The sequence below is a fragment of the Fundulus heteroclitus genome, chromosome 20 (genome assembly GCF_011125445.2).
Source record: "Fundulus heteroclitus isolate FHET01 chromosome 20, MU-UCD_Fhet_4.1, whole genome shotgun sequence".
In the NCBI taxonomy this organism is placed as follows: domain Eukaryota; kingdom Metazoa; phylum Chordata; class Actinopteri; order Cyprinodontiformes; family Fundulidae; genus Fundulus; species Fundulus heteroclitus.
The window spans coordinates 9,967,731-9,989,508 of record NC_046380.1 but is presented as its reverse complement, the minus strand read 5'-3'; the positions used below and the strand labels follow the sequence as shown (position 1 = coordinate 9,989,508).

The 21,778-nt window shown below is 39.4% G+C and overlaps 1 protein-coding gene across 4 annotated transcripts in view; it reads right to left on the bottom strand.

Annotated features, from left to right (window-relative positions):
* Positions 1 to 9,406, bottom strand: part of anks1ab (ankyrin repeat and sterile alpha motif domain containing 1Ab) — a 72,064-nt gene extending 62,658 nt beyond the window's left edge. Inside the window, exon 1 of one of the 4 annotated variants that reach the window (XM_036124613.1) lies at positions 8,917 to 9,406. In XM_036124613.1, coding sequence (XP_035980506.1) covers positions 8,917 to 9,207 — 291 coding nt within the window. In that variant the 5' untranslated portion in view covers positions 9,208 to 9,406. The remainder of the gene's footprint in view (positions 1 to 8,916) is intronic. The other 3 variants (XM_036124614.1, XM_036124615.1, XM_036124616.1) reach the window with 3 other exon arrangements.
* Between the last annotated feature and the right edge of the window lie 12,372 nt (positions 9,407 to 21,778).

Genomic DNA, 21,778 nt, shown 5'->3' with positions numbered 1-21,778 from the left:
ACTGTATAAGCAATGCTATCTATGATATCTGGCTGGTTCAAACCTGGTCAATAAGGTTTACATCAATTTCAACATGAAACATTGGAGTCATCTTTAATCTTTGTTGCCCTGTGATGGACTGGCAGCCTGTCTCTGGCCCAGTGACCGCTGGAGACAGGTACCAGCTCCGCAGTTCTAAAACTGAAGAGTTTAATTTAATATCTCCATAAAGAACACAATAAGTTTGAGATATTCTGCTAGCAACATGAAGCCAAATTGTAATCCACTAACCCTTGAGCTAAACAACATCTGCCTCTCGAAATCTTTAGGACGTGTTCACTCTGCTGGACCTTTAAGGAAACATGAACCAGCTTCATCATATTTTTTTAAAAATTTGCCCCTATCAGGTAATTTATTATAACGATATTTTCTATGTTGGTTCTCTTTCGTTTTTAGCATGTCTAAATCAGAAATTGTGCTAATATTGACAACTAACTTAGATGTATTACTTTCCATTTCAAAATTGTGTCATAAAATATTTTGAAGAAAATGAATTATTTCTAGAAGCTCCAAATCTACTTATGTTATGTGCAACCACGGCTATAAGGGAACGTTGAAGAGTTCAAACGCCTGAATGGGTAAAGACCTCATGAACACCACTGGGAACTGCAGATTATGCAGAAGAAAGAAACTACTCAAGCATTTTTAACACACAACCTTTGCCTCTGAGTACTGAGCAGATGTAGAGAAGTCATGATACAAGCAGTTTTTACAGGATTTCTCACAGAAATAAAGGGAACATTGTGCAGTAAAGGTAATCGCTGGACTTGATCCACTTAATCTGAATTGTGAGAATGTGATGTAACCTACAAAAATGACAAAATAAATAAAAGATATTGATGATGAGGGCAATGTTTTCTGATTAAATTATAAATGTCAAATAGAACACAGTGTTAGGATCTGCAGGGAGTGCTTTAAGTAAAACAAGTCCATGTAAAGGAAATGGATTTATTATTACAGTTACTTTAGCTGTTTGGTTATATAAAATGTAAAAAAACAAAACAAGATACTACATAAAAATAGAAATTATTGCCATAGATAACATATTGTCTATCAGTCAAAAATAGGGGGTCATCGTAGGAATAAAAAAGTATTTTTTTTTATTTTTTACAATGTATCGGCCTTAAAACCTAAATAGACTGTTTTTAAACGGAGGAACTTAAACTGAGTGGCTCATTTTATCAGCAACATTTTCTGCAGCCAGCAGTTGTAAGATATTCTTTGTAGGGCAGGATCTGGCTGTGTGTAGAGCTGGTCCACACGTTCCTGTCCTCACATATTACTAATAAAATGTATGTTTTTTTTTTTAACATAATTATTTTCAAATGGTGTAAAAGTAAGGGGAAACGATAACCTTTCAAAGAGCAAGAGGTCTTTGTAAGAATTAAAGAATGGGTTGGCTCTAGTGGAGTTATACTCTTTTTGCAATCTGTTACCCAAAACAGAAAAATATGTGAATGAAAGCAGATTTTGTGTAAATTTGCCCTGTTCACATACAATATGCATTTGAACACAGAGAACAGGAGAGAAATAATGTGGCAGAGACCACATAGTAAATACTAAAGTGACACAATCTACCAGGATGTTACATTTCATTTTAGAAGGATTTATCTTGTTAAAAATAGACTAATGAACCAGGTAATGTTGACGGCTGGGATTTTAGCTCATATTTTTTAACTGGCGACCTATGAACGTGAATTATTGAATTTTAATCTTTGGAAACTAAACTCAAGCTACTTCTGAACTTGTGACACACTATTGTTGGGATAAGGTACAGCCAAACCCACTGAGAATATGTCAACATGATCTAATGTTTACAAAAACTCAGAAATGGGTTTTAAACTCGAAAGAGACAGAGAAGCAGATCCAAAACGTAAATTGGACCAAATAAATCTGCCCTGTTTATGTGCTGACTTTCAATATTTGAGCATTTATTTCATTCACTCAGGGTTACACCAGAAAGATGAGAATTGCAGGAAAACGCCCTGTATCAGAAGATTCATGTACTAACCCAGCAGAAGCTAACAGGAAATGGACATGAAAATGCACATCCTCATGAAGACGAACCAACAAACAGGCAACAGCACTCAGACATCTGCTGCTGCGGGGACCAGGGTGAACGTGGTTACATCTTTGGGGTTTTCCACTGAGTATTTTCCGTAATTAAAGTTTTATTTACATCAAAGACAATCCCACACAGATTCAAATGAGTTCGAGCGTGCTGCTGTACTGTCCCACATTCATCCGCGATGTGTTTCAACATGGACAAAAATTTGGCCGTTTTTGCATCAGAAGCGGTCTCATTACATCAGCCGACTCTCGTTTTTATATAAGTGAAAGTGTTAACTGAATATCAAGTACTTTCCCTACAATAGGAAACAAAAAAAATGTGCCGCTATATTAACTGCCACACAGAATAGGATTTACTATGCTGCCATGGAAAATGTCAACTGGATTAGAAGATTACACTTAAAACAGATATTTAGTTTTTACATTGATGTCACAGTTTTAGCCTGTATGCTGCGTGAACTTTCAATAATGAGTACTTCTGAGTCAGGGTTCATATTTAGATTTCATTTGAGCTGTCTCTGTTGCTGAATGTATCGACTTTGAAGAGATCGTTGACTAAAATAAGCAGTCGCTTTGAAGGAGGGGCATGCGGGTATTTTAATAAAGCAGCCTGTGAATACAAGTCGACTCTTACTTTCTGCTTCTGCTGAAACAATTGTTTGAACTGGTTAGTTGAAAGCAACTGCAAAAAGGGCAAACACAAGTGAAGTGTGCTCAGAGAAAAGGTCAACAATTGTTTCTCTGCAGATAGAAGGCCACGCTGTTCATTAGATGAGCAAAGACTCGGGTCTTCCATTCCCCGCAGCAGGGTGCCTTGAGAAATGATTTGAAATTGAGGGAATCAACAAAAGATTGGAACACACAACGATAAGTGGAAATAAAGAGCTGAAAAACAGCGGCCAGCTTATTCCCGGAGAACAGAGCAAATTCGGAGACATAACTCGGCTCACTCATTGATCCAAATAGCATCTAGCAGGAGGAGTGATAGAGAGTGATGGGAACCATCAGGCCTCAACAATAGGACATTAAAGGGACAGTGTGCAACTAATTAGTTTTTTTACTAGCAAAAATCAAGTATTGATTTCATAAATAAATACATATTCTGCCAAATATCAAAAATTAAAGCGTTATCATTCCTCAGAATAAGAAGTTTATAAGTATGTTGGTGGCGGTCCAGCCAATGGAAAACGGCATGCTGCGTCGTTGTTTTTGATTACAGTAGCCGAAAGGGGACAAACTTGTTAGCCTTACAAGTTTTACCTGTATATGAAGACGTGCTCAACATAACTTGCCATTTTCTGTTAAAATGGAAGACCATCAATGCTATTGAGAAGAGAAAGAAACAAAGAAATGAAAAACAAGTAATAACCAGGAGAAAACAAGAGTATATATTGGCGCAGCTATTATTGCCAGGTGGAGGCATATTATGAGGGAAAAGCTTTTCTGGATGGCAGAAAAGATATGGAAGCCCTTATCCTGCTAGGAGACAAAATGGTTGTGTAATCATTTATAAATTATACAAGGGCAGGTGAATATGTGGGCATGAAATCAGCTAAACACAAATTATGAATATCAGTAAAGACAAAAATAAATTAAGAAGACCTAAACTGTATTTGTGTAAAAACAATGAAATGAAGTAAATAAAAAATATATTTTTTTGTCATCATTTGTCTTAGTTTTTGGCTTGATTTAATATTCCCCATTTCATGCTCATCTCAACTACCTCCCAGTCACCACTCACTCGCCATAACCAGCTAATTAACCAATGACTAATTATCATTTTGATAAAAAAACAAAACATTTTTTTTAATCAAAACTAATGCCCCTATTACTTTATTATGTTTTTTTTTTTTCCTTTGGCAATTCCTTCATCATTTCCTACCAGAAATAAATTTTATTGTTGAATGAAAATTATTAATAAATCATTTGTAATTTTAAATCTGCCAGGTATATGAGTAATTCTGGGCTTAACTGTAAACAGCATTATGAGGTAATAACAGTATGTGAAAATCTCAACATCTCAATCCATCAGCCGGCTAAAATATTGCTGGGGAACAAATGAGTCAAGCAAATAGACAATGGCCCTAAGCATACAGCTTCAGGAGGTACAAGTGCTTCTGAGTGGTCCTCCTGATCTTTGTCACAGAGAAAATATGAGCACAGAGCTGAAAAGATGTGTATAAGCAAGGCGTCCCAAAAAACCTGATTCAGTTCCACCAACCCTGTCAGAAGGAATGGACCAAAATCCGAGCAAACTGTTGTGAGAAACTTTGACCAAAGTCGTGCAATTTAAAAGGCAATTCTACCAAATACAACGAAGGGTTTCTTATGTTCTAACTTTAAAAGAGAAGAACAAAAACCCAGGCAGAAACAGATGAAGCTTAGTTTGATGTAATGTCAGATGTTGATAAAAAAAAAAACATTATGTCTAGTGCTGCTCTGACCATTTTTCTTTTAATACAAGCGTTCACGCACATTTTAAGCACAGCGTCTCCACCTACTAACTCGATGGAATCATGCAAAGAAGCATCTGTCCCCGCCCCATTGCCACATTGCCAACCAAAACAAATCCTTTGAAACATTGAAAGAAAAAAAAAGACATCTGATGCAGCTCCAAAACAGGATGCCCTCGAGAACAGGACACCCCACCCAGAGCAGCCTGAACAAACAGTGTGTGTCAGGGGGAGCAAAGGGATGGAGCAGAGAGCAGGAAAAGGGCATGGGAGATGACAGAGCGGGAGAAACGCAAATCCAAGCGGAAGTTCAACATTTTCTCCGCCTTGTGTGGTGACACATTTCTGTTTTAAGAGTGTAATCGCACAAGTCAGCGGCACAGGGTCATAGCCATCTTTATGCGCTAAGTAGGGCTTAAATCGAGATAACATGAATTTAGGCATTGAGAATCCAAGATTATAACAGATAATCCTATTCAAGGAGAAATCAATCTGAAGTCAATGCAATCAGCATTAGTTTCCTTTGACACAGGATTTCTTTTTACTAGTTATTATTTTTAAGATCATCTCGGACTGAATGGGACCGTATGAAGTCAACAGTAAACCTGAATCTGACTGTATGACAGGACTGAAATAAAGTGGATTGTATATGAATGAGTCACTTTTTCTTGTAAAGTTGCTTTGAGATTATGTGAATTTGCTGTGTAAAAGGGATTGAATAAAACCAAAAATCCCGTTGCTGTATAAGGATGATGTAATTGTGTATTTTTACCGTTTTGCCATCTCAGATTGCAGAAATTAATTTTATGAACTAAAAGCATGAAACACTTTTGGTTACCTGACACAAATAAAATGAAAAATTCCAGTTCCTGTTATAAATAACAGCACAAAAGAAATGATTAAAAAAAATACTTCAAGTACTTAAAGCTATAGTTGTTAATCCTGTTCAGAAACACTTTTTGCCACACTGGGTAAAATCATCCTTCCATCCTAAAAGTAATATATACATTATGTGTTCAGAAAAAGGAGGATAAAAAATTGATCTCTGTTGGAGCTGCAGGTCTGTAAAAATCTGACCAAATCCCTGCCCTTCGCACCGAAGAGCAGAGATTTGGTCAGAGTTTTGTTCCTGCTCTCACTGTTCTCTAAAGTTCTGGGGGAATTGCCTTATCTATTGGCTGTCCCTCATACCAATCATTCTGACATGCTCACGTAACGCCAATGTGTGCACATTTCTTGCTAGTTTCCGCTTGCTGGCTGCACATGCGCACTTCTAGTTTATCTATCCTGTTAGCTTAGCGGCTAGGTTAGCGGTTAGTCGTTCATTGTAGCTCCGCTGCTCTCACCGTATGTAGACTTTGAACACGGCTGAGAGTCACAAGAAAGCAAACCACGTTTGTGTTTATGAGAAGAAGAGGAAGGTCTCAGTAGAACGTAATAAGACCAGAGTGGATTTGGGAGATTGTTTTCACGGAATCCCCCTGAAGAGTGGAAGAGCAAGGTAAGACGGTCGTGACCAAAATTCAAAAAGGGACTAGAGGTTAAGCCTCAGGAAAAATCGCCGACCCTAGCTTTAAACAGTGAAGTCAGCAACAAAACCCGCCTGCTGACTGCAACGGATTGAACACCGCCCACCTTAAGGCTGATTCACACGACAGGATTTTAAAATAGTTGGTCGATTTTCACAGCCTGAGAGACACCACACTTAACGATAAAAAGTCCTAGATAAAACAGGTTTGCCCGTACAGTGTGTGGTGTCCGGTCAGAGGGAGAGCTCAACAGACCACACGCGAACAGATTTCACTTAAGATCATTCAGATATCAGACGGGAAATGTTGCGAAACCTCTCAAGATCAAACGTGAGTTTAGAGTGAATAAACATGGACGACGAAAAGAAGAATAATGGCGATAGTTCGTGGACTGATTTTAACAGAGAAAAACCATAACAAAGGAAAAGGCGTTGGTTAAAGAAGCAGAGACAAAAGAGACCCGGGGGCTCTACGCTTGCGGCACAGTGAAATGCAGGCGAGTCAGGGTATTTTTTTATTTTTTTCTGTCAGGGAATCCCTCACCTTTCTGGTCTCATTCAACAGACTGCATGCTCGTTTGACTTCGGGAGACACCACACGGTGGTATATCAGGGCAAGACCATCCGATATGTTGAATATCTCCAATTTGAGGTTGGAGCAGTCCCGACGTTCCACCGAGTGGAACCGATCGCTCCTAACACACCATGCACAGCAGGATATTCTCCTACGATCATTTTAAGAGACACGCTGATAATCAGCGCCTCTCGGAAGGGGGAGATCGGGGCGAAAGATGGCCTTTGTGAACCAGCCGCTACTCTCAACCTTCAGTCTTGAAGGAATTGACATGGTGGTCAACAAAGTGAGGAAAATCTTGTCAAATATTTAGGATTTTGACTATAAATGAATGGTATACTACTCTCTTATCGGTAGCTGCCTGACAGAGCTTAACTTTGTTCAGAATCCTTTAAATTGTTACAAATAATGGTGAGGAGGATGGTACCTGCTAATCAAAATCACACCCCAGGCCGCTCAGATGCGCATACACGAACGTCACTCAGGGGTATGGATGCAAACGCAGGAGTCAGACCGCAACAACAAGAGAGACAGGACACAATGGTGGCCATGAAAGACAATTTGGTCATTTCCAAAATAATAATTCCACGAGGCTTTCGTAGGATTAAAAAATGCATGAATGAAACCGACCAGACTTAAAAATCCAGCGGCAGGAAATGGACTATAGACTGATTTATTTCTAAATAAAGTCTGTTGTTGTGTATTGTTGTGTAATCTCTGATACCCCCCTCCAAAGAAAAAATACCAGCACAACACTGTTGTGTCTCTGCTCTGTCTTCTACCCCCAGTCAGTCGAGGCAGATAACCGTTCATACTGAGCCCGGTTCTGCCGGAGGTTTTCCTTCCCGTTAATGGGAAGTTTTTCTTCCCACTGTCGCTTCATGCTTGCTCAGTATGAGGGATTGCTGCAAAGCCATGTACAATGCAGACGACTGTCCCTGTGGCTCTACGCTTCTCCAGGAGTGAATGCTGCTTGTCGGGACTTTGATGCAATCAACTGGTTCTCTTATATAGGAACTTTTTGACCAATCTGTATATGATTGAACTTGATTTTGTAAAGTGCCTTGAGATGACATGTAAATAAATAAATAATAAATAAAATTGAATTGAATTGAATTGAATTGAACACTGGACACCAACTATTTTAGAGGTAGTATTATGAAGTGTTTTAAAGCATGTTTAGGCTATAAAACATCATCCCAAGCACTGAATATTTCACAGAGCTGTGTTCATGCTATCATCTGAGAATAGAAAGAGTATGGCTCGACTGCAAAGCTACCAAGAAGTGGCCATCTAACTAAAGTGACTGGCCGGGCAAAGAGAGCAGTAATCAAAGAAGCAGTTTGGAGGCAGATAGCACCTCTTGAGAAGCTGCAGAGATCCACAGGTCAGGTAGGCCAACTTGTTGTCAGGACAACTATCGGTCGTGCACTCCGCAAATCAGACCTGTGTGGAAGATTTGCATGAAAAAAAAAAGTCTTTGCTGAAAGAAAAACATTAATATTGTTTGCAGTTTGCCACAAGTCATGTATGTTTTTTTTGTGTTCTTATTATCAAAAGTTTAGGCTTTGAAAATAGAAATCTTAAATGATTTCACAATATTTGCAGAGCTGAAGGGAGGGGTCGGAGCTCCAAAGGCTCAAGAATCAAAAGTAAACGCTTTTTGAGTGTGGACTGAAGGGTGGGATGGGTGTCTGTGAGGGGGGGGGGGGGGGGGGGGGTAAGGGGGTGGGCACTGAAGGATTGCTCATAGTGGACTGAAAAGTAGATGGCGCAAGACGTAGCAAAGGAGCCAGAAAAGAGCAGGAAGAGACACTGGAAGCGTGGGTCGGCCCCTGAGACATGTACTGAATGGATGCGGTGTGACAGCACAAGCCCAATTAGTCTTGGATGCCAGGGCTGCTACAGGGAGGTCGGTGCAAGTGATCAAGCCATTCATGCATTCAAGCACTCGCCCGCAGGCATTCTCTGCCGACAGCCTGGGTAAAGTTACTCCATCACTGCTTGGGCTGGACTCCTGATCATACTGCTGCCTCTGCTTTCCTCCTCCTCTTCCTTCCTTTTCACTTTCCCAAAATGTGCAGCTAAAATTTCTCTATACCCCCCTCCCCCCACCACACTGATTCTTCCTTGCGTCTCTTCTCACTCTCCCTTTTCTTTTCATTTGCACACAGCGACACGCTCCAGAGTGTCATTCCCTCTGACGTTTTCACCTTGCTGCTTGTTCCCCATCTCAGTAGCTAGCGTATTACCTCATCCCACTCAGATGCAAAAGAAGGCATGCGCTCCATGGATGGCTGCCCGGAGCTGCAGTCGGCCACAGACCCGCTGCGGTTTCCCAGACCTCCGTCCTCCTCTCCGGCCGGCGACGCCAACAAGTCAGAGTCGGACTTTGACAGGCTTCGAATCAGTCCCAGGTCTGCAGGTCTCACTTTAAGCATTGCTGTTGACGCAGGCTCCGGCGAAACTTTGCTCCCATCCTGCACGTCCGTCTTTGGACTCTGGATCACCTTGCCGGTGGTTTCTGGCATGTTGTCGGCCATTGCTGTAGGGCTGCAAAATGCAACTCAAGTTCATCCGTTGTGATGATGCAAAGATTAATCCGATGTTTTTTTTGTAGAGCCTGTTGCACTGATGCTGGACTGAAAAGATATTGGTTAATAGGACATAAATACTGCAGACTCAAAAAAAAGTAATTCCCTGCAGACAAAGACTCGGGCTATGAAGTTTTCCTGTTTATAGGCAAATACAGCGAAAAAAGGAGACACTTGTTGTCCACAGAAACAATAACTAAGGCCCACCCACTAGTTGTATCCTGTTTCCCTCCCCTCAGGAAAGGACTGCCTCTTCTAAGACTCCTACACTGTGTCATTTGAACTTTAAATTGCGCTGGAGAGGCAACTTCATTTGCATGCTTATAATAAGGCTGGAAAACGATCATAGCCGAATTCTCAGGGAGTAAACCAGCATCAGAGGACAATAAATGCTCTTCCACAAATGGGCAAAATCATACTGTATGATCCACCCAGTGGCACCCAGCTTTAATTAAGAAAGAAAGAGAGCATAAACCTAAAATCAAACGACTGAGACAAACTCATCAGTGTTAAGGAAGATAAAAGGAAAAGGTTTTATGAATCCGTTTTCTTACCCACTGACTTTTAAAATCCTGATGATTCCTGTTCTCGTGTGTCCGCGTCCGTCCTGCTCGGATGTTGCTTCCCGTCTCCAGGAGGACCGCTTTTATCTCGAAGTGAGAATCAGAGGACGTGTGGATCCCAAAGCCGGGCCTTATCCGGACTGACAGCTGGGATAATCAGGTTACTGATGCACTGGGTAGGGGCTCCATTTTTTGAGGAGTGCGACTTGGGATTTGTCTCTCACTGACTCTGTGAGTCTGAGGTCATAAAGATGAATATGGCTGCTTTGCTGGAGTGATGACATAAAATAGGTACATTTTTAGACAAGTCTACAACCACCGTGGGATGCTTATGAAACACATATGCCAGGTCTGACTTTTTTTGCCTTTTGCTTGCTTCCTTCACATCTGTCAAAGGGAGCAATAAAATAAAAATATATTTGAATCCTGTTACCACCTACCTAAAAAGAACGTTGGAGACCAAGATTTTATAACAGGGTAACAGATCATTTTCTTGCCAAAAACTAGAAAGGTGAACAACCTGTCTAAAAGAAAATGTATCAAGTGTATTCACAAAAACTATTCAGGAACATGTTAAGAACCAGAAATCAAGATATTGATAACTCTAAAAATCCACAGTTTAATTTACAGAGGAAAAGAAGGGCTAGCATTGAGGGCCCACTAAATACATGGCAGGTGGTTATGACTGTTTAATGTATATTTCTCTGTAAGAGATTTAGAAAAAAAAGGCCCTCCCTCTTTACCAAAAAACAAAAACTGGACTGAGTTTTTTTTGCAAATGAGGATGGCATGTGGTCACAATGATGAAACGAGAATGAAAAAGAGAAAAGGTCAACTTTAAATCAGAGAAAGCTGTGAAATGTGGTAAAATTCTTAGTTTCTGTTTTTTCACATAAGAACAACATGCATTTTACATGTTCAACATCGACTGTCCCATATTCCCATGGACTTTACATGAACATGGTATTTCTGGGTTTAACATAGGCATCACATGTCATTTGTATGTCTCACAGGGCATTGCCTGTGATCCCAGCAGTTTTACCGGAGTATCACACAGATTTCTTATCTTTATCACATATATTCTCATAAATGTCACGTAATTATCATGCATAATTTGATAGCTTTCACATAAATATTTACATGTGTTTCCCACATCATATAATCAAAGTGTGTGTTTTTTTAATAATTTCTCATGTTAATATTTGTTCCCACATTACATTTCGCACGCATGTTGTCCGTGTATCTTTTCTTCTGTGAGATCTTGATGCTTTTATGAGATGATCTGTTTAAAAAAAAAGTAGGGCCCTGTCATTACATGACGCATTCATCAAAAACTTTGACTAGTAAAAGAAGAAAATAGTGTCTTTGTCTTTGCACAGCACACATCATATAAAATCTGCTCATAGCTGCCAGTAAAAAAAAAAAAAAAAAGAATAATTCATTTAGGTTTTATCTCCAGACTTCAAATGTGCCGCTTGGAACCTGGTGGATTAGATTCTTTCATGGTTGTTGTCTCATTAATCTCCCAAAAAAATAAAAAACTTCTCGGGTCACATCAGTTTCTGTCAGTTCAGAAGCTTTATTTTAAATCACAATCACATATTTGTTGAAGGTAAGTACCAAAACCCATAAATATCGCTCGGTCTATTATGTTTGTTTGTTTGCATCTGTTACTTGGTGGAATAAGTCGCGTGATATCTACAGATGTTGCAAACAAGTATGGATAAAAAATGTTCATGGCGTGGCACCACTGGAGGAAAGATTGCTCACACCGGTTGCTATTTATGACTCTTCTAAAAGGGAGCTGAAGCTGACAAAAGAGTCTCTTGCGAGACATTCTTAGTATTCACAGCAACTGTAGTTGTGCACACAGCTCGCCATGCCCTGTGCCCTCAATCAGCCAAGTTCCGTGCAAACTCACCTCTCCCCTGTGGGCAGCGCTGGTGTGTGCATGACATAAAAGATAACATCCCTCTCCCACCAAGGACGGGGCAACCGAGCCTCAGACTGCTGAGGTTGGCAATAGCAGAAAAAGCCACGTCTAATGATGCACGCCAAATTGCACATCTAATGATCTCTGTGACGGTGATGAGGGTGAAGCTTTTTTTGTGTCATCCGCGTCTTCTGTGGCATTTAAACAACCGAGGCTCTGGAATACAACGTGTTCAAGATAATGATGTCTTCACGGCATATTAGAGGGACTAAAATAAAACACGAATCCCCTCCTTCAGCCGGCTGGATGCTGAGCCGCGGGCTGAAGACAGTGGTGACTCATGAGCGAAATGCTCACTGTGCAAGTTGCAGAGAGCCTGCGTGTACAGTAAACAGTCACGATGGAGCGCGGCGTCGTCATGCGTTCGGGGTTTTTGTCTAAAATAGGTTCCCTGGTGAATAAACGCCTTTTTTTTTCTTTTTCTTTTCGGGGGGGCTCTTGTGGATGTCGGTGCCGGGTTCCCGTTCTCGCAATTAGCTTTTTTTTAATTACACGGTACACATTTTAATACCTTCGCTGCAATTTAGTGCCCTGTAGAGCCAAACTAATCAGCTGGCATCACGGAGATGCAGCACGAGGCCACTGGAGAAACATCTAATAAAGTGAATCAGTCACAGAAGCAATTACCTTCAGACATGCTTCAGAACAAAGAAGCCTAAACGAGCCCTCTTGCAAACATCATAATTTATGTTTTACGTTTCTGCCTGGAAATGTAGACCTCAAAACACTGAGGTTGTTCGATGTACAGCGTTTAGCTCTCTCGCTTTGGCGAGGTTCAGACTCACAGGCAGACAAAATAAATGAATAAACTAAAAAAACGAGGTTATTTGTTCCCTCAAGCAGCATATCATTCACCCAGCCTATCATTTTCAAATCCGCAAAAAACGTTTCTCCCTGGGGTGACTTCACACTCGAAGAATTACTGTATACTATGTTACTCACAAAGACTAAAAGTTAGGACAGAATGTACCTGCAAAAAAAACGATTTTCAGTTGCCTCCATAACAGCTTAAAATGCAGAGCGTTGAACAGTTTAACATTTAGCTTGCTTTTTTGAGATTTCACTTTCAGGCAACATCCCCCCAAATATTTCCTCACGGTAAAAGACACTTCAAAGTACTGGGCTGGGATGGGGCCCTTTTAAACAGAGGAAACAGCAAATCTACCTGCTGTTGGCTCCGAATGTCTAAATATGAGAGCGTTGTGAGAGCTTTCCTGCAGACAAGGAGCAGAGCTGACCTCCCAGCAGGGAAATGGGAGGGCAGGCGTGCATGGCTGAGTGAAGACGTAGTGCTAGATATCCGTCAGAGAGCAAAAAGGAAAACAAAGAGAGGCTGAAGGGATGAGACAATCTTTTCTCGGTTTCTATGAGCTCAGCTGCGAGTCGTGCGGGCTTACTCTGTGGATTTTCCTCAAACACTGTCCAATAAATAGCATCTGAATCGTCTTATTGTTTGCGGGGAAACTGACATGAATTCACCTGCAGAGAAGGAACCCGACAAATTCAGCTAGAGTAGGGTGATTTTCTGGCATTTCAACCGAGATAACTGGATGACTCAGTGATTACTGGATCTATTTCCATCAAATCAGGAGGTGCGCAGCTTCCAAATGCTGAATCCCCGTGCTGTTTTATAATGTTTATCTTTAGAACAAGGTTTGCCCTGACTATATGTAACCATCCAGAGTATCAGACTTCTTCCATCAGACTGATTCTTGAGCAATGGAAGAATCGCTCTCCCATCAAATGTTGGATTTTCTTTCTGTTGTATTCAGAAATTCTGTAGAGAAAGGGATATGGTGCATGTAGAAATCACAGTAAGTTGCCTTATCCCTATAAAAAAGATGACGCAAGATCACCAATTAAATTATAAAATATATTATGCATCAGTCGGGATTTTTGAAAACCCTTGACAATCCCAACAAATATTCATTCCAAAATTTTGTACCTGTAAGCAGGAGTTACAGGTACAATGTTAAGCAACCATTATAAACATGGTGCTGATATTAATGCAGCAGTATTTATAAATAGAACCGCAAATGGTGTTCAGGTGAAAAAGGCGATTAATAAGGCAGCCTAATGCACTGCATTATTTTACATTCATTCTGTGATGAATTAAAACAAACAGCCAGGGACAGACAAGAGACAAGGAGCTCAATTTATCTCAGCGCTAATCACACTTTTACTTGTGGTGCCGCGGGATTAATCTAAGGAAAACTATTGAGGCTCTGAAACCAGTTTCACAAGTTAGCAAAATTAATCTGAAGGATGAATTATTGGCCTTTACAGTCCGCCTCCTTATTACAAACAAAAGAAGCAGACGTTTTCCGTGTATTGCTCAGGAGTAGGTCTTATTTAGGATAGGTACTTAAATAATTCAATCAATGACTAAGAAAAAAAAAGGAAATACCAATTCATGTAATGAACAAAAATGGTATTATTAGTCAAACTAAGTTACAAACCTAAAGATAAAAGGACCCTCCTACATGCAGAACTATTTCTAAATGGTGGAAATGAATGATTAATGATGACGTGCATTTTGGACTCTCAGCAGTCTGATGAAAGGGGGAGTCTTTTTTAGGCCTAATTTTAACACCAATATCTAAATAATCTGAGAGGGTCTGGGTGGTCTGGCTTTGCTGGATATCAGTGCTGTATATGAATTAACCTGTTGTATTAAAAGATGGTACCAAAAACTACCCGTTATATGTTATTTTTCAGCTTTCAGTGAATCACAAGGTGCTTTCTTTGGTGGTAAAAACTCGCATGAGAATATTACCAATCTGCAAAGTAATACTGATTAATACTTTTTTTTAAACAAAATAATCACAATTTGTGCATATCGAAGGTGTATGTCGAAACTTTTTTTTACATGTATGTATATTTGTAAAACTTGATGAGAGGACCAATACATTTTTACCCTGTTATAAAAGTTCAGTAATTGCTTTTTGTGCCATTTATTCAAAATATTCTGAAATTCTGCCTGCCTTTCAATGTCCATGCACATGGGAAAGCAGAAAGCAATGTCCCAGGACACGAACCAGGAGCCTGTGCTTAATGCATATTCATAAAATGCTGTGAGACTTTGATGCACTGAGAGGAGGCTACGTGCTCTAATAATGTTGCTTGAGACCTGGGGCTAAATGCATGAACAATGTGCAACAGAAAAGCTTTGCACACATCTTTTCTGCACAGAAACATATGAATATGCAGTGGGAATATGTGCATGACGTGCATTTCTTTACACCGTGCAGGAAGATGTCTTTAGAGCAATTTACTTCAGATGTGGTGAAAAAGGGGAAACAGAATGAAGCAGAATTTAACCTAAAATGCACTTTCAGCTCAATTCTGGGAAGATTTCTGTCCCTAGTTTTGCTATCCTTATTTAATTGAGGGTATACATAAAACTGCTCTTTGTGGTCATATACGATGATGGCTGCTCTAATGAAGTTAAAAGACTAAAGAGGAAACATTTTCTGGCATAGGATGATAAAGAATTACTTTGATATGTTTTTCTATTTAGGTTACACAACAAACATACTATGCTCCATCTGTTCATCTGTGACTCCCCCCTGATTTTCTCCTCACCGTGAAAAATGTGCGTTTATCCTGTAAACATAAAGCTGGGGCTTGTCAGCTTTTTTTCCCCACTATCCTTGATGTTGATGCCCTTTCTGACCCAATTTGTAAATTAAATATATTTTTATAGCTCTAAACCAATGTTTAAACAAACTTTCTAAACTTCTTTGACAAAAAAAGAATATGTAATGTAATAAAAAACTTGAAATTTCACATTTGATAAAAAAAAAAAAACCGTGTCAGCAACCATTCATTCATTGATTGGCCAATGAAAAGATGGAAAACCAGACTTGTGCATTTGTGTAAAATTTCCAGAAGATTGAGTTTCGTAAAGCAGAATATCTCCTCAAAGCCTGAAAAATTTTGTAAAAAAAAAAGAATTATATGTAGATATCAGTATTTCTGTGTACGAGCGGCTGTGATCATGAAATTTCAGAGTGTTGTGCTTCTGAGGTGAAAATCATGCGGGCGAAGACAGAAATTATTTGCAAAGATAAATCGAAACCTCTATCATTTACCTGTCAACACAGTCAATTCTGAAGCCAACCGAATAGCTACAGAAAAGATAAAATATTCTAGTCTTAAAATAGCAAAAAAAAAAAAAAAGGGATAAGGAATCTGCTGGCACGCAGCTATAATAATCTCTATCCTCTCTTCCTGCTTCCATATCTACAACCTTGACATCCTTCTCACCACATTAGACAATTTGTATCTGTATTGAAAACGTATTTGTTTTTGGTGAACACTATCCTTGGTTGTATTTTCTCAAGTATTCTCAAAACTGCAAACATGGATGTAAATTTTAGGTCATTAACAGTTTCTTTAATCACACCTTTATGGGTGATTCTCTCAACATTTATCAGCTTTTTTTTCTCTCACTTCAAACATACCATCCAATTTCTGCTTATATTTTCAGTGTGAAGCAATAAGACTCAGATTTGAAAGCTGACAAACAATCTGATGTCAGGTATCTTTAAATGAGCAGTGGAGCAGCAGCGATAGCAATCATTCCCAAGCAATGAATTGTTACACTCATCAAAGTCGCGCTATTGCAGCATTTTACCAGCACATGTTGTTGAAGGAAAATGGATCATCGGGTTGCTGTGATAAGGGAGCGCTAAGTCTTTTCCTGTGCTGCAAGGCATTGTACGACCTAAAGAATGTTGCTGAGAACAAGAAGAGGAAGATAAAAATCAACCTACAAATGTCCAGAACAAAGCAAGCAGCACATAAACACAAGCATGTGTGTTTATACATGGATATCTGCATGTGTGTTTCAGCACACACGTGTGACTGTATATGTGCAAGCAGATTTAAATGTCTGTGTTAAAGCCAGAGGTACACAAATGGTTCTTTCACAGACAACAATGAGTAAAGAACAGCAAACAGGCTTAATCCGGAGGCAACTGGACCTGAATCATGATTAGACTGCTGATGTAATCTCTTTGGAGACCAAGTCCAAGACCAAATCTCATAGGTGACCAAGTACACCACTCACATCAAGCAATAGTTCCTAACAACCCAGGACAATGGCGGGTGGGTCATTGATTTGCATCTGACTTGGAATGCTCCTAGGAGGATGGGCCTCCATGTCCTTCAAAGCAGCAGCGCACCAACTACAGGTTGCTCAGTGCGAGCCTACAGAACTGACAAAGACTCTTGGATAGGTGTCGAAACGTCTTCAGAAAGAACTGAACGAAAGTCCGTTTGTCTCCAGTTTAAGCCTGTTTGCTGTTGCGATGACCCGGATAACTGAGAATCTGCACAGGCAATGAGTAAAAAAAACTGTATGTGAGAAAATGCCATCAAGACTGGTTTGGATGGCCTTTTTCCAATAATAAATCATGATTTGAAAACCCCATTTAGAGTTATCTTTGACTGATATTAAAATATATTTGACGTTTGGAAACATTAAAGGTAGAGTCGGCGAGTTTTCCGGAAGTTTCCCCAAGTCTCTTTTTGAATAACCGTGCATGCGCAAGACCGTCATACCTGCTCTTCCGGTCCTCAGGGGGATCGCGTGAAAAACACAATCTCCCAAATCCACTCTGATCTTAATACTTTCTACAGAGACCTTCTTCCTCTTTTTCTCATAAAATTGTAGGCGGTTCGCTTCATGTGACTCTCAGCCATGTTCAAAGCAAACGGTGAGAGCAGCGGAGCTAGAATGAACGGCTAACACCAAAACTAACTGCTAAGCTAACCAGCTAAGCTACAAGCGGCTGCATTGACAACAGAGGCAGATAGATAGATAGATAGATAGATAGATAGATAGATAGATAGATAGATAGATAGATAGATAGATAGATAGATAGATAGATAGATAGATAGATAGATAGATAGATAGATAGATATCTTTATTGTCATTTTGTATGCACAATGTGCGTACAGAAGGAAATTTAATTTGCATACAGCTTGAAAAAAAACAAAAACATAATGTTGTCCTCTCAGACTCTATATGTCCCTGACTTAGAGCTTCACCTGAGAGCGACACCCTTGTTCCTGTCAAATCTGTCCGGCTTTCTCCTCTGCCAGGTGGTGATCGGCGGACACCTCAACAACTCACTTCAAGTCATGCAGCCGAAGATCAGAAGATACGACTCCAAAGTCGATCATCGACCATTGAAGTAATCTGTAAGTGGGAAAAACACTTCTTCATAGGACTTCAAAGGTACCATTTTAATGGAACCTTACTTAAACCTTTGGACAGAATTGACAAAAATAAAAGTGCAGAGAATAAATCAGAGGAGAGCAGGTAGAGCCGAAAAGAGATGGCTGGATAATTAATCCACAGTTAACACTGAAAGTTCACTGCAAGGTCGTTTCCAGTGTAACGCCACCATAATAGCTGTCCTTGACAAGCTCCATATTCACCAGGTAGTGAAGATGTACGTCTGAATTATACTAATAGCATTGGCAGTCATGAATCAATCAGATATGCTCAGTATATTCAGCTCTGAATCAGGAAATTCATTCTCAAGGAAGTTGAGGACAATCTATTTCCATCATGAGGCGGCCCTTCAACACAGATTCAGAACACAGGTTGAGGGGAAAAAAAGACATTCATCACAGTTGACAGCTGAAGGAAAATATATTTATATCAAATCTGACATGCTCAAGCCTCAAAATATTGTCTCTTTATTGTCGTGCTGAGCTGCTTGTTGAACAAAACGTGTTCTCCAGCTGGCCTCAAAAGGGTGTATTAGCAAGCCTAAATCTGTCTTCATCTTCAGATATCCAGAGCCTACCCAAAGGCTTTTAGCCTTTTTAGCTTCTGAACATCAAAGAGTTTGCGAGTAAGAAACCTCTTATTCTTTAAATAGATTCTGCCCTTCTCGCCACATTGAGACCATTTTTAGAAGCAATTTTGCTTGTTGCAGGAGTAGAAGGCAACACAAGCGCTATGGTACTCAAGCTTTCCCTGCTGTCTGATTCAAAAGAGGAGATCACAGAGATTTTCTATTTTACTGTTTCCCTTTTGTTTGGTGCAAATGAAATGTTATCATTTTGTTAGAAAACCCCAGTCAGTAATGACTAAAAATACAGAAACTGAGAAAAATAGATCTTGAAAGATATTGGCTTGACAAATAATGGACATAAAATCTTAAAATAGAGTTTTGCTTTAAAAGGGCTGAATAAATCATTTAGTGAGGAGCTTATTTTCCAACTTTAATCATGATCAGAATATAGGAGAAACAAAGAAAGAACAAGTTTTCACACTGATATGTTTCTTAAATTTCTAAAAATGTATTTTGTCTACTGCCTTATTTTGTATCATATTAGCCGATTTAATAATTTTTCTGCTAAGATGAAATACAGCTGGAAACATTTCTGAGCAGGCGATAGCCAGAAAGACAACTGACTGCAAAAAAAAAAAAAAAAAAAAAAACAGCTTTAATGCAGAAAGGGATGAGGCACGTTTGAGGCTGTTTCCTTTGTGCATCTGAGGATGATAAAACAAATAATCTCTCAAACTTCTTTCATTTCCACGACTAATGTTCCACCTTCCTCGTGGCTAAAACGGCATATTCTGCACCTTTTTGTGGGTACTTTAACTTCGCCGAAGAGGAGTGAAGTGAAGTGAAGGGAAGCGTTCAAGTTTGAAAAACAAGTGCATATTTTTCTTTCTGAAATGTACAGGCGCTGCAACAGTCACAAGAAGCCTTTTGCGAATGCATTTAATGATCCCTGTGCTTGGTGAAAATGTAGTGGGCAGAAATAAGTTTTGTGCATATCTCAGTTTTTCATGTAAGAGAAAGAAAAGGTTTCATTAGCTGATATAAGAACAAAGGTGGTACCACAATTTCTATGTGTTAGTCACTTAAGTTGTTCTTCTGCCTTCTGGTAGGTATATGCATTTTATTGTCCCCAGAAAGTTGAGGAACATCTGAGTAAACTTTTAAGAATATACTTTGAGGGCAATATTAATGCACAAGTTGCACCAGTTAAAAAAATAAGAAGGATTGTGAAGATGTATATGCTCCCTTACACATTTTTTGATACGCCAAAATGTTTCAGATCAAAAAACAAATTTTATTATCAGACTAAATAAACATAATAATAATTGAATTTTATTGATCCCACAATGGAGAAATTCACTTCTACATCTCAACCCATCCCCTTGGGGAGCAGTGGGCTGCCACTGTGTGGCGCAATCAGGGGTTGAGGGTCTTGCTCGGGGACCCAGAGTGGCAGTCAGTGGGAGTTGAACTCAGAACCTCTGGGACTCAAGCTCAATGCTCTAACCACTAGGCTACCAATAAGATAATTAGACATCCTGCACTTATTCCATTGGCATATTATCTTATTTACCTGCTCAAATCAAGGACAGATACACTCATTTTAAGAAAGTTTTACTTATTTTTAGTTCCGTTTTTTGCAGTGCCTGTAGAACTGGTCCTCGCCCCTGTACTAAAGACATGATATTAAATAAATTTCTTATGATGATATATGCTGACAGTGATACCGTAACTGAACGTCATTGACAATAATTTAAAAAGTAAGCTGTTTTACGTTTAGCTCCAGCGCCATTGAGACAGGATCAGGGGTCTGCAACCAGCAGTTCCAGAGCTCACTTAATATATTAAACGAGAAAATATTGACCTGTTTAGTCCCCTCCCCCTCTGAAGGGCTTTCCTTCAGAGTCATCTCAATTATGCCTGTTATTTGTGAATTTTTTGCTTCCACACTTTTTCGTTCCATTGAACTTTCCAGTAATCTGTGACAAACCAGAGTCTTAAGCAATGGCCTTTTGTGGCATATTATCCTATTGGAGGGTTGCCATTGTCTGTCTTCTGGACGAGCCAGCAATCTTCCCCTTAACAGTGTAGAGCATTAAATGTCAGTTTTTACAAAAAAAAAAAACAAAAAAAAAAAACTTATTATTTGCCTTATGTAACATTGTATTTCTTAAAAAAAACGATTGGTTTAATATCAGATGGGATCTTGTACATGCATCCTCTAACTGATGCACAAGTATTTGCGTTTGCAATCAACGTGTACATGTGCATATTAGATCTGCAGGAAATAGATGAGCAATACTGGACAGTAGCATACTTGCAGGAGCAAAGAGCATAACCATTCATGTGATAAAACACAACTAATGAAAGCAGAGTGATCCACACACTTGCACTCTCAACCTCCAGCTTACTGGCAATTTATGGAACACCTTTTTCTGTTAGAGGTGGCCAGAGGAAAGCCACACAGGCACAGGGGAATATGACTTCAAACATACAGACCCCTGCTAACCAGACTTGTAAACCGACAACCTTTATCCTTTGCAGGAATAGCGATTTTTCCCTGCAGACATTCCAGCTCAGAGGAAACAGTGGCCATGTTTTATTCTGAAGGAAAAAATGGCAAAAAGACGATAAAGCAAAACACAGCGAGGACAAACACAGAAAGGGTTGAGCAAAAATAAAAATAACACATAAATCTTGAAACAAAATGATGTTAGACGACAAAAATAAACCACAGAAGAGTTTCTTGCGATGCAGAGACAAGAGAAAATAATATTTTACATCCAAACCAAAGGCTCCAAGGAGGCATAAATTAACAACTACTTTTATATGCATGTATGGATGAGAACCATATGTCTGAAATGATGGGGACTCTGATTTAAAATTTAAGTCCTCATGTTGGAGGTGAGGTTATATCAAATATTGATATGCGGAAGATTTTTCCAGCTTTATAGTTTAGGAACTTGAAAACTACCAAAACAAACAAGATGGCTTCCTGTGTGTTTCAGTTTCCTTTAAATCATTTTAGTCACGACTAGCTATTAGAATCAATTTTATGGTTGTTCTAAACTGCTTTAAGTGTTTTTAAATGACATTCATTACAATGGAGATGTTCCAATTTTTGATGTTTTATCCAAATCTTAGCACCT